This window comes from Diadema antillarum, unplaced genomic scaffold (assembly GCF_040938485.1).
Source record: "Diadema antillarum isolate AM-2024a unplaced genomic scaffold, OU_Dant_1.0 seq00000570_RagTag, whole genome shotgun sequence".
Classification (NCBI taxonomy): Eukaryota; Metazoa; Echinodermata; class Echinoidea; order Diadematoida; family Diadematidae; genus Diadema; species Diadema antillarum.
The window spans coordinates 101,807-114,800 of record NW_027271508.1 but is presented as its reverse complement, the minus strand read 5'-3'; the positions used below and the strand labels follow the sequence as shown (position 1 = coordinate 114,800).

The 12,994-nt window shown below is 38.4% G+C and overlaps 1 protein-coding gene across 1 annotated transcript; it reads right to left on the bottom strand.

The window, feature by feature from the left end:
- Nucleotides 1-2,425: 2,425 nt before the first annotated feature.
- On the bottom strand, nucleotides 2,426-9,320 carry LOC139735351 (uncharacterized). Its single transcript, XM_071646097.1, has 7 exons — nucleotides 9,002-9,320; nucleotides 7,847-7,962; nucleotides 5,707-5,776; nucleotides 4,994-5,107; nucleotides 3,693-3,878; nucleotides 3,124-3,234; nucleotides 2,426-2,626 (listed from the first exon to the last, which is right to left on the bottom strand). The coding sequence occupies exons 1-7, from the start codon at nucleotides 9,158-9,160 to the stop codon at nucleotides 2,426-2,428; spliced, it is 957 nt and encodes a 318-aa protein (XP_071502198.1). The 5' UTR covers nucleotides 9,161-9,320.
- Between the last annotated feature and the right edge of the window lie 3,674 nt (nucleotides 9,321-12,994).

The following is a 12,994-nucleotide window of genomic DNA, read 5'->3' as shown; positions in this document are numbered from 1 at the left end:
TTGTGTTGTACATATACACACAAATATGTATATAACACACGCACACCCACACACAAACATAGTGAGAATACATGTCCACGTGTTACTTCCAGTACACGAAAGGTAAATGAAGAGATTCCATCCGTTGCTTTTTGACGCTAGTAATGCATTGCAATCTCTTCCTTTCATCTTTTTTTTCATGTTTACTTTATTACCATGTGTAATATATATATATATATATATATATATATATATATATATATATAGATAGATAGACAGATAGATACATTGTACATATATATATATATATATATACATATAGATATATATGTGTGTGTGTGTGTGTGTGTGTGTGTGTGTGTGTGTGTGCATGTGTGTGTAATATTTGAGCAATTATGTATAAAAACAAGAATAACATTGTTATTCTGCCTGAACCGATGGTTGTATACTTTTATTGCAAATACATTGTTATGTGATCATAATAATGACAAAAGAAGCAGGAGATACTTCACACACGTCATGTCAGAATGGTTATACTGGAAACATGATGCAGCCATACGTCTCATGTATCTGTCCGGTCATCTGCTTTACAAACAATCCTTAAAACAAAATAACAAACAAAACACAAAAAACAAACAAAAAATAAACGATTTTGGTTTACATCAATAGTGAAATGTTTCAATCATGCATTGGCTTAGTTAATAACTCATGATCTACACTAACTGTAGGCCTATCGTTCGGCTATAACGACTACAGAAGGATGTACGACACAACCAGTTTCTTGACATTCAAGTTCAAGTTGATTTATTTCATTTCCAACAAACAAATAATTAGAAATACAATGAAACACTCGAATACACAGATGTCAGGAAATCAGTACCACAATGCGATGAACAGAATAACATTGTAAAAGAGACACAGGTAAATTATCAACAGAGATACAAAGAACAGTTACGACACTGTGGTGAATGCAAAAACAATATTGCTGGAAATGGAGGGGACTGCTAAAAAGCAGGGCTTGTAGAATGCAGTCCCCTCATACAGAAAAAGTAAATTGCAAAAAAAAAAACCAACAAAACAACAACAATAACAACAATTTCCCTAAACGGTAGTAAAAAAAAGACAGAAAGAGTAATACACACATACATGCACAAATACCAACGCACATTAACAAACACAAAGCGGCTCTCTTATGAGGAAAGATTGATGAGAGGATAGAAAGATAGTAAGGAAAGTAGGAAGTCCGAGGTGGACAGGGGGGGGGGGGGGAGAGAGAAGAGGGAAATAGTGGGTTATAACCAGGGCACTGGAGGCACAGAAGCACGGGCTCGCTGATAAACAAAGAGTAGTGAGGTTACCGACGTAACACCGATTTTGAAAATCAAAAGTAAAAAAAGAATGAATTATTTTGCTGCATACGAAGTTTTCAAGTAATTCTTTAACTTTAAAGAAAATGTATTAAAACTTAAAGCTTCTTTTTATATTATTATCATGAGAATTCCAGAATTTTGGTCCAGAAAAGGAGAACAAAGATTTTGCAAAAACCGTCCTAGTCAAAGGCAAATAATATTCATGGGATTGACGGGTTGGATATGCATGAACAGTTTCATTCTTTAAAAACATGGAATCAAACACAAGGGGGAGAGAATGGTTGGTGAGTTTATATATGAATTGTCCTAACTGCAAACGATAAAGGTCATACATTTTCAAAATATTATTTTCGTGAAATAAATTGTTAGTATGACTTCTCCACGATTCGTGACAAATGATACGAAGAGCTTTTTTCTGTAATAATAATATTCTTTCTGTATAAGTAGAAAAAGTGTTTCCCCATGCGAGTATCCCATAGTTTAAGTAAGGTAGTATCAAAGTAGAATATAACATAAAAAGTACATTTTTGGGAAGATAAAATTTAACTTTGTTTATAATACCTATATTCCTCGAAATAACACGACATACAGAATCAATATGAAAACCCCATAAAGGTAAAGCCCGAGTGTGTTGATTCTTCCCATACAATGTACTAGAACATCACTTTACATCGAGTAGCTTTAATAACATGTAATGTCACATGAGACAATCAGTCCCATGATACAACCTGTTGATATGAGTGGAAAGAGATGATGAGAGAGAAAGAAAGACTATACATAATAATATAGATGATATTGTCTAAGAAATGTAAAATGGGAATGATTCTCGGACCCTCGTCGGCAAAGCACGGAATCACCGCATGAGGGCAGCATTCCACAAATCAGAGCGTTAAAGCATCAGAGTCGAAGAGCTTTTGAGTAGGTGGTGGTGAGGAGAAATATTTCTTTGGTCAGAGTTTATCCAAGCAAATTCTTGTGAGTCGTCACCAAGCCTTTCATCAACGGTCGCTTGCTCTCCCCCCCCCCCCCCCCCTCTCTTGGACCTGTTCTGTTATTTCTCTCTTATCAGTCTGATTTTACACTTCCGGTTTACTCGTCTCTATGGTAGCTGCTGTGAATTTCATTTTGATGTAATCGGAGGTCTTGACAGGCGGATACTTGTTGGAGCCATCAACGCACTCGGCGATGACACTTTCGTCGGGGATGCCGAAAAAGGCGATTGACTGCCGGTCGTGTCGACGTCGCGCTGGGTTGTCGGGAATCATCACCCTGTGTTTCTGGGAAAAAATGAAGGAATAACATACAATGTCTCCTTTTTTTTCAAATCTTACAGAAAGTAGAGAGGCATTATGATTTCTTCTGTCAGAGGAGGAATCGAATGATTGGCAAATACACGCAAGTCCACAGTGGTCTAATAAAAAATGAAGAAGATATAGACAAAACACATTGCTCCAAGTCAAAGAAAAATATAATAAAATGCCAAAGGTTCATGTTCGATGCTCAACAGTTAACAGATGATTGACGTCCAGATCAAACATTTTCGGAAGAACGCAGTAAAAAATGGTTTACAAGCCCTACTACACTATTTCAATAATGTTTCTGTGTAAGTACTGATGTTGCGCCTTTGTCAATTTGTTGCGGAGAGGGACACAATTCAGAAGAAAGCGCATGTTTTTATTATTGGCACACTTACTGCAACTACAATCAATCAAATTTATTAGAAGACAGTAGATGTAGTTTCTGTGGTATACATGCCAAGAGTACTTTAACCTACACAGGCGATAAGCTTGTCCGACGTCCATCTTTGCATAAGGTCTCCGATGTTGACGAGTACAGTGCCCTCTATCGGCGGGGCAGGAATCCAGCAGTCATGGCAATTTTTCACCTGCAACCAGAAATCGTAGACTATCCTGGATAAAATTTTGGCGAATTAACCCGTTTACTAGGTCGGTTTTCAGAAATGGCAGGTGTCTGTCTACACAGGCAGAATGATATCAAACAAACACACAAGCAAAAAGACAGCCAGCATTGTCTCACTGTCGAACAACTTATCACCACCAACGCGTTATCCACTGCATTTTCTTTGGTAGGGATCTGAAACGGAATAACTACTGGTAGACTAACTTAATATGACAACGGTTTACGGGGTAAGTTAATAAATTTGTGTATTACAGTAACTGGTTCACAGTGCTTGCATATTATGAATATGTGTGTCATGTGAGGAGTGAATGTTCGTTCATGTAAATTATGTGGCTGCATGTATACGTAGGTTTATGTGTGTGTCTGTGTGTGTGCGTGCATTAGCTCGAGCGTGTTCTCTGATAGCCAATGAATAACCCTTACCTCCAGCCCACCTTGATCGTCTTGAAACAATAGGGTGATGCCACCGTAGTCCGAGTGTTCCCCACATCGAACTTGGTCTCGTTTGACTTCCACATTAGTCAGCGAAGGGTAGTAAAGAGCGCGCATGCACGATAGATTTTCCGGTGTGCCGATTGATGAATGCATGTTAACGAAAAACATTTGGTCCTAAATGTGAACATCGAGGAAATGGATGAATAAAGATGAACTTGCAAGCACATGAAATACATAACAGAAAAATGAATCAAAGAATGCATAAATGAATGAAGATATTAATTAGCAATTAGATAAACAAATCAGTTAGAAAGGGTGCCATAGAGGAGCGGTTAGCTTAAGGCAGGGACAATAGATTGACCCAAACTGGACAATCATTGCTTTATTACTGTGTATGCACACATCAGAACGTTATTCATTGAACAGCTAGAGAGGCAGATATAATTATCATGGTTATGTCACTGTGTTGCTAATCGGAATTATAACGCTGGTCACTGTACCTTGCTGTCAATTCTTTTTTAAAATCAAGTTCCAGGGTTAAGTACACAATGTGTAGTTATTCATCTTCCCATGCGACTGTCCCGTAATTGATAAAAATTTCTGTAGCATACAAATAGTTTGCTTAACATCTTGCTGACATTAACAATATCTGCCTCCTTTGATAATTCAATAAAATGTGGATAACAATATGATTTGATTCGAGTAGAAAATGAAGTATGACTAATAAAGATATTCATTCTCTTTTCGTATTCTATCACATAAAAATTATTATCTCAACCATAAAATTAAAAAAATCACTGCTTGTCATAATATTTCATTATTCTGGAAAAGTAGAATTTCGAATCGTATATGTTATGACGCTTTAATACTTTCTGTTTCAGGCTAAAAGGCATGAAAAACGAGATAATGTGACATAATGTGAAGGGAATATGATTTTCCCCTTGAAGTTTTTCTCTGACAATTACCGGTGTATTTCGATAGAATGTCTTTAAAAAAAAAAGAATGAAAATCAGATTACATCGGGCAGGTGTCGGGATACGAACCCGAAACCTTCGGATTGCTAGACCGGCACGCTCATGGCCGCGGCACTCTTACCGACCGAGGCCGAGTACGGTGTTGGAATAACATTTTCTTTGCTCATTTTCATCCATATTATTCATTTCTGCTTAGTTTCTCAAAAGATTTTTTAGTCTATATGTACAAAAAAAAAGAAGAAGACAAACAAACAGACATGAATGAATGAAATAGCTTGAAAATTTTGAGGTATGAAACAAAAAAGCATCACTGACCAGTCCAAGACCCATGGCAATGATCTCCAAGGTTCGGTTATGAAGTAGTTTCGAAGCATCAAACAGACTCAGCATTGCCCCTCGGAACTCTGGCACTTCTTCGTCGGGAAATATCTAGCATCAGCCAAGAGAGGAAATGGGACTGTGTTGTTAACACCTGGTGTCAAAAACGGAACATGAGTTGAGGGAAAGAGACAGTAGTGCGTGGAATCGTCTTCACTTTCTTTAAAGTTATTGCTTTCTCCTCGATCAAGTGAAATTAGAATGGAATAAATGATTTTTAGAATTAAAACTCCATCTTATCGAACTGTAGAAATGTAGAAAATAAATATAGAAAGAGAGTCAATGCCAGTGCCATTAACTCTCCAACTCGCGTACTGTAGATCATCATGGATTATCTGAATAATCATTAGCACCAATCTCAATATTAGCATTAAATCGTAATGAACCCATGGACAAAAAGTGTGACAGAAGTTTAACAAAACATTATTATCAAAACATCATAAGTAAAAATACAATTACACTTTCCTTTGTGACTAACTGCAGTCGTTGAATTTTTGCAATTATGTTTGGTAATGGCAACAATAGCATATGAAAGGGGGTCCTCGCATAGATACTGTTATAGGCATTTGAAGTCAAATACGGGTATCGTATTCACCACCCTCATCATCTCCCAGCTCTACAAAACGCAAACGACTGTCATTATGGCTTACATCACTGGAAGTTGAAGGGCAGTAGTTGAATGTCTCTTTCAGGTCGTTGAAAGGTCTGGCTGGATTAAGTCTGGTGCCAAGATGAAAGAAACACTTTGATAGTTTGATATCAAATGTTGGATGGAAAGCAAATGAATAAAATTAAACAAACTTCATTTGCGTAGTGCAATTAACATATCAAAATTTCTCAATCACTGCAGATACAAGAAAGTCATCTCTTTTCCATACAGGAATTTCAAACTTCAAAGTGCTCGAAACGCTTTCAGACTTACATTATCACAGTCATGTGCAGTATTCACGTTCATACCAAAATTGAAGCAGTGCACCATTTCATGATTAAAGGACAAGTTCACCTTCATAGACATGTGGGTTGAGTGAATGCAGCAATATTAGTAGAACACATCAGTGAGAGTTTGAGCAAAATCGGACAATCCGTTGAAAAGTTATGAATTTTTAAAGTTTCTGCTCAGTCACGGCTGGATGAAAAGACTACTATAGCTTGTGATGTCACATGAGTACAACGATATAAAGAAAGAATAAAGAAAATTCAACATATTTCCATTTTTCTCGCATAACAAAAGAACACTCGACTTCTCTCTTTCAGAAGGCAGGGGGAATAATATTACCCTTAACATACGTCAGTAGCAAGTCAAAGAAATGTGCACTTTATTAAAAAAGTAAAGTTTTGTGAAATTCTCTTTTTATTTTCCTTGTATAGTTGTACGCATGTGACATCATACACTGTAGTAGTCTTCTCTTCCAGCAGTGACTGCGCAGATACTTAAAATATTTGTAACTTTTGAACGGATTGTCCAATTTTCCTCAAACTTTCACTGATGTGTTCTACTAATATTGCTGCATTCTCTCAATCCTTATGTATATGAAGGTGGACTTGTCCTTTAATGTTTTATGGCTCAGCGCCCTCTGCGTTGAAGGGAAGCGCTCGTCAAATAATTCGAGTCACTGTTTGTCAAGCATTAATTTTGTTACAAATTATTATTCATGCAGCTGACATTTCAATTTTGTGACGAAAACGCTAACAGTTTGATATAAATTTCTTCCTGACATAAATAAGGTATTTATTTCAATTGCACCCCCCCAAAAAAAACCCAACAAACAAACAGGTATATAAATCTAACATGCGAGTGGTTTTGACTTTTGAAACAACTTCACGAAAGCGCCATCCCAACTAGTACGTTGATATCATCAGAAGTTTGTGTTTGTTTGTTTGTCTGTAGGGCAGTGCCCTGTGAAGCAATAGCACACAGTGCACTCACAAAACAACAAACTCATTATCAAAGCATCAGCAAAGGACCATACACATACTGATTCTAGAATTGCTGGAATCAGTGCAGGAATTCGTATCGTGATAGATGTCTTTTTATCTATTAATCTCTCTTTTGTTTGGTTCGTCGAAATCAGTAACTATAGAGCAGAAATGTTATCACAACAGTAATGACGCAAAAATAAAGAAATAAAGAAAAGCAATGTCACTGGTCTACACCAGCTCGTATATCTATCACAATTTTCCTACTATGGCTACTTGTCAACGTTAGATCAATATTCTCTGGTTATTTCTCATCCAGAAAATCAATCAATCTAGAAACGCGAAAAATGTCCATGAAAAGTTTTTCCATGAAAGTCCAAACAAACAAAGAAAATGAAAAGAAAAGAAACACTATAGTTGGTTGATGGATTAAAAACATTATTTACCATTAGCAGATGAAACAAAAACCCAGCTTTTGTGCCTCAAAATAGTTCTAAAATTGACACTAGGGATAGAAGCAACTAATGTAAAATGTTAATCAGCAATCAATGTTAAGTATTGCATAATATACAAAATGTGAACAATTCATACAAGAAAATTATTTCTAGAATAAACCGTCTACACAGTTCATTCAGAGAAAATATTGAGGAAGTGATATCTCCTTATATTTTAGGCTCTATTGTGAATTTCCTATACGGTTCCGTAGGATGCTTCGTGATACAACTGACCTACACGCATATGCATCAAATGTGAAAACTCGAACAAATTTTTTTTTTCTTCAAATCATTGCTCCCGCTGGTAAACAATATAGCTTTCAGAGTGTTGAGGGAAAATTATCCAGGACAGGCCTGAAAGCTGTGATCCACAACATACCGTTCTCGCTCCATCTCGAAATAGCCATACTTGTCATCCGCTGGTCGCACGTACGCTCGCTTGGCCTCCGCCGATAGTGACAGAAATTGTTTGGCAGTATGGAAGACATCGTCTATCTGACAGATCGAAATTAATTAATTTGACTGAGATAACAAAGTAATAATAATGATAATAATAATAATCATCATCATAATAATAACAATAATAATAATAATAATAATAATAATAATAATAATAATAATAATATAACGGAGAAGACGCACATAAACCCGCTTCAGGAGGTTGACGAATGCCATCATTGCACTCGATGTAATTTCGCAAATTTATTGCCAGAGATTATTAAAGTAGAAATAATCTCGGCGATTAATGACAAAAATTTGTTCGGGCAAACAACAGTAACACTTAAGAGGGACGGTTGGATATGCTAAGTGGTAAATATCTGAAGTTTTGAGATTTACGAGTCAAGGGCAAGTCTTTTCAAAATTCTATAGAATAAAATAGCGCTGTGATCTGGTGCACTCAATTTAATAGCCGAAAACATGCCCTCAACTTGAGAAACTGAGTGAGATGACGAGTCCTGCAGCTGTTATTGCAGGTGTCACGAGGGCGAACATTGCTTCTTGTCTCTGTATTTTGTTTTGTTTTGTTTTGTTTTGTTATGTTTTTCACAGATTCCACAAACCGATAAATACGGTAATATCATAAGTACGTGATGCTCTAGCAGGAGTGGTGGATTTGGCAGCGTAGAGCGTCACAAGTGACTCTACCATGATCGTTGCACATGAATTTAATCAGCTCTCGTTTCCGAGTTCTTTTCCACATGATCATAATGATATACCCTAAACTTAGTTCCAAAGTCCACGTTGTTTAGCATGACTGCTTTACATATCGTACTATGTGGCGGCAATAGCTGTGTGCATGTCGTAAATCATGACTGTAATGCTCAGCTATGAGCCTTTTATATCAGGTTTATTGTAAGCAAAATATTTCATTGTCAATCTTCGAAACCCTTTATACCTCAAATATATACAAGTACAATACGTCCATAGTACATGTACATAAATTATGTCGTGCGGCACAATGCGTTCTCTCATTCCCTCTTTTTCAAGCCCCAGCCCCCTCTCTTTCTCTCTCCAATTTCAATATGTTGCCAACCTTTTTCTGCGGTATTCCATGATTTTTCAAATACATGAATCCAATGGTAGTCAGGGCTGAGTAGACGTCGTCCACGAGTTCTTGGATCCGAGCAGGGTCAGGAGATTCCCGGTCAATGCTGTATGCTGAAAAGTCGATCACTGGTACAGAATCCGCCATTTTGACACGCTCACACGTGCGTGCTGATCAAGGTACCCCAATGTTATTGTAAATAGAGAGGACAGCTGCTGCATGCAGTCGTGAAGTTTTGTTTACTAAAGGTCTTCAGCAACGTCTAGAAGTGATGTCAATGAACTTGGTCTATTCGAGCCAGCTCATACCAGAGGTCAAGAACGACGTGATTTGATATCTCAGCTACGTGTTCAGACAGTACATAAAACTTCGTGTGCTAAAACCTAGCACATGATGTATTGTGTTACCAGGCATACAGTTGGACGACTGCGAATAGTGTAGGATTAGAGAGGAGTTCGGTACCCAGGAACTAATATAGGTGCCTCGTATACGTGGAAGAAAACGAGTCTCCTTCCCACCATCTGGTGTTTACGCTTTCCTCTGTTTTAATTGGGTGAATGACTGGAAAACAAAAATCAAAGAACACCAAGCGAACATACAAAACGTGTACACTCGGTTCGATCAGGTTAATTGTATTTTAGGATGATTGATCGAAGGATGAGTGGTTGGGGTAACCGAAAGTTAATATCTGGAGAGTGAAATAAAGCACTCCGGTTTCATATTATGATACTGATAGCTGGCACATGGAACGTGTGCTTTCCCTGTGTATCTAGTGCTTATACACATGGTGTGTTCGGAAATATACAAGACGGTTTCATCCATTGTGTTTGGTTTGTAAGCACCACTGTTGGGTCCGCGATCAATACTATCAATATTCTTACGGAGAGCCAAACGATCGAGGATTTTTTTTTCTTCTCTTATTACCACCGTCTACCTCTGGATTTGACTTGCCTACAAGAGAGCAAAAATACACAAGATCTATAAGCATGATTTACAACAGGTGCATTACTTCAAGGAATGAATTTATTGTTCAAAAATATCTCAGCAGATTACAAGTATCAATATCAGACAATGTACCAATGACTCTTCTTTATCGATATCGAAAGATTATACAACGGGAAAAACAAAGTTATAGGGCCTAGTCTCTTTGCAAACACACACAGAGTACGATAGTTTATGGAATACACGTGTATCAGAAATTAACGCGTTTTCAAACAACACCGATATTCTTAGTCACATCTTAATATCACGTGTCGTACATGCACAACGATCTTAATTCTTCATGACCCCTCTCGTCTGCCATTAAACACTCATATCTACACCAACATCCTTGTTTATCATGAATTAGCATGAAAAACATTGATCTTGAACATCTAATTTTGTAGAGCTGCGATAATAAAACACGAACGGTGTCTATTTCAAAAGAGGCAGCATGCTGCTAAATTATTATCTGAAATGATTTGGCACGTCACTGCGACAATGTACAAACCAATGATGAGAGTTATGGGGAGATGGTATCACTATCGTAATCGATTGATTGATTGATTGATTGATTGATTGATTGATTAATTAATTGAGGCCAATGTAGGTAATTTATTCGGCAAAATAAAACACAAATTACACTTGTCGTAGTGGCGTTTATACAATAAGAGCAGGCAGCCTTGAAAGCATCTTGAGCTTGTATTACGATGCTTATGCACGAAGTACTAGTCTTTACGATAAAATAATATGGATTACAAATAATTGTGTGTGAAGTCAAGTAGATAAACTAGACATCATCACAGTGATACATGTACACTTATTACATACACTCACAAACACACAACGCACACATATACACACTCATGCAGTATACATAAGGATAGAAGACACTTACAGGATACATAAAATAGAACATTGCCTACAAAGTCATGAACAAACTATTCAACAAAAAAGCCTTTCAATAAGCATTTAAATCTAAAAAGAGTTGTGCTGCATTTCAAAGCAATACTGATTTTGTTGCTGTTTCTGCTGTTGCTGTGCCTTTGAAGACACAATAGACCAACATCAGACGTCAGACTCGTGAAACAATTTGAACTACAAATAAAATGTGCTTCCTGTTCAGTCAAATCATTCCATTCTGTATCAAGGGCGTCATAGTAAGCTCTTAGTAGGGCCAATAGGCTTTAGGCCTGTAAAGGACAACAGACCGCACAACTATAGACTCTCGCAGAAGGAACATCCGTAGACAGGATGTTTGACAAAAATAGTACACTGTACATGTATAAAACAATGTCTCTCTTTGCCGAGGTTTACACATAACGAGTACCTAGAAGTGCCTGGATAATATCACCGAGTACAATTTCGTTGCTAACTTTAGAGATGGTAGTCTTCGAAAGGAAGATTAGATCCTGTTTAATTTCCTCTATGTACTAATCATCTGCTAATCATCACAATCACATAATTACAAAATCTACAATAACATTGGCATGTACCTTTACCTGAAAAGTTATCTTAATGCAGGTAAGTTTCTTCACGGAGCCCTGGACTCCTTAATCCTGGACTGTTTTTCCAGTTACTGGGTTTGGGACCAGTCATTAAAGAGGAATTCCAGTCCAGCTATACAGAGTAGAATATTATGAGTACAACAGTGAAAATTGGATCAAAATTGAATGAAAAATAAGGAAGTTCTGAAATTGAGGAATTCTGCAGAACAGTTTTCGTACAGTTGAAATGAATATGCAAATGAATGAGTTGATAATGTCATTCCTCTCAATTTTTCAAGGGATGTTGGCGAGTTCCGTACTTGCGTCTTACCTGCTAGACGCGTGCTACTTACCTGTTACTTGCGTGTATTCCGTGTGACCTACGTGAGAGCTTCAAATCGATCCATTTTCAGTTACGAGCGACATACGGGGGCTGCGAAGTACCTGCGTTTCAGCTGCGAAGTACCCTCGTATGAGTTGCCTGCAAGGTGCTGCCACTGAGGGCCTCCTACTGGCGTTGTACGTGTATTTCTGCGGGGAAAACCCCCGCGACTCACCCGGAACGAGTTTTGAGCATGCTCAAGGCATTGCCTGGGAAAGCATTGATTTAAGAGGAAAAAACTTTGCTACCCGGACCTCCCAGCAGTTGGCCCGCACCTGACAGTACATATAGTGCTTATCTCGCCCGCAGTTGCCCGGAGGTGCGCACGCAAGTCCGATTTATCCGCAGCCAAGTTTTGAGCATGACCAAAACATTTCCGGGTGAGTCGCGGGGATTGACTGCAGAGGTCCAAGCAGAACACCAGCAGGAGGCCCGTAGCTGCCGCAAGCCACAGGCATGTTGACCCGCTTGTGGGGAAGTACGTAAGTTGCCCGTGGATCTATGCTTTTGCGCCGGAAACGCATGTCATCTGCATGACATTCTGTGGGACATCTGCCATATCAAATTCCTTCAGAGGAATTCCTTCACCGAGTTGTCAGCCCTCACTCGCCACCCACGCGGCTACACGCAGGTCAAACCGAATGAACGTAAGTAGAAAGTAAGTATTAGCACGTGTCCAGCAGGTTCGACACATGCGAAACTCGCCCAAATCCTTGTCCGCCTGCAAAAATTGTCCTCCGTGATCGAAAATCCCCACACGCGTATCTTGTCCGGAAAGATGTGACAGGGCCAAAACTTGGCTGCGGGTACAGAGGATTTGCGTGCGCAACTCCGGGTAACTAAATGTGAGGTACGTGCTAGGTAATGTCATGTGCGGGTCATCTGCAGGTATCTCCGGGTAGCAAAAAGTGTTCTTCGCAAGTCGCACGCAAGGCTTGCCCGGAACGGTGTGAGACGGCCTTTAAGCGTAAAACGTGATGTTATTCCTGAGTCAAGTTTCATGAAACTTGTTAGCAGTAACAACTGCCACATTTCCATGACAAGTTTGCTCTCATACAATCAGATGCAAGGATTTCAGTAGCTTATAACACAAAACGGTGCCCTGGTTGAACAACTTCAGAATAACACGACAGA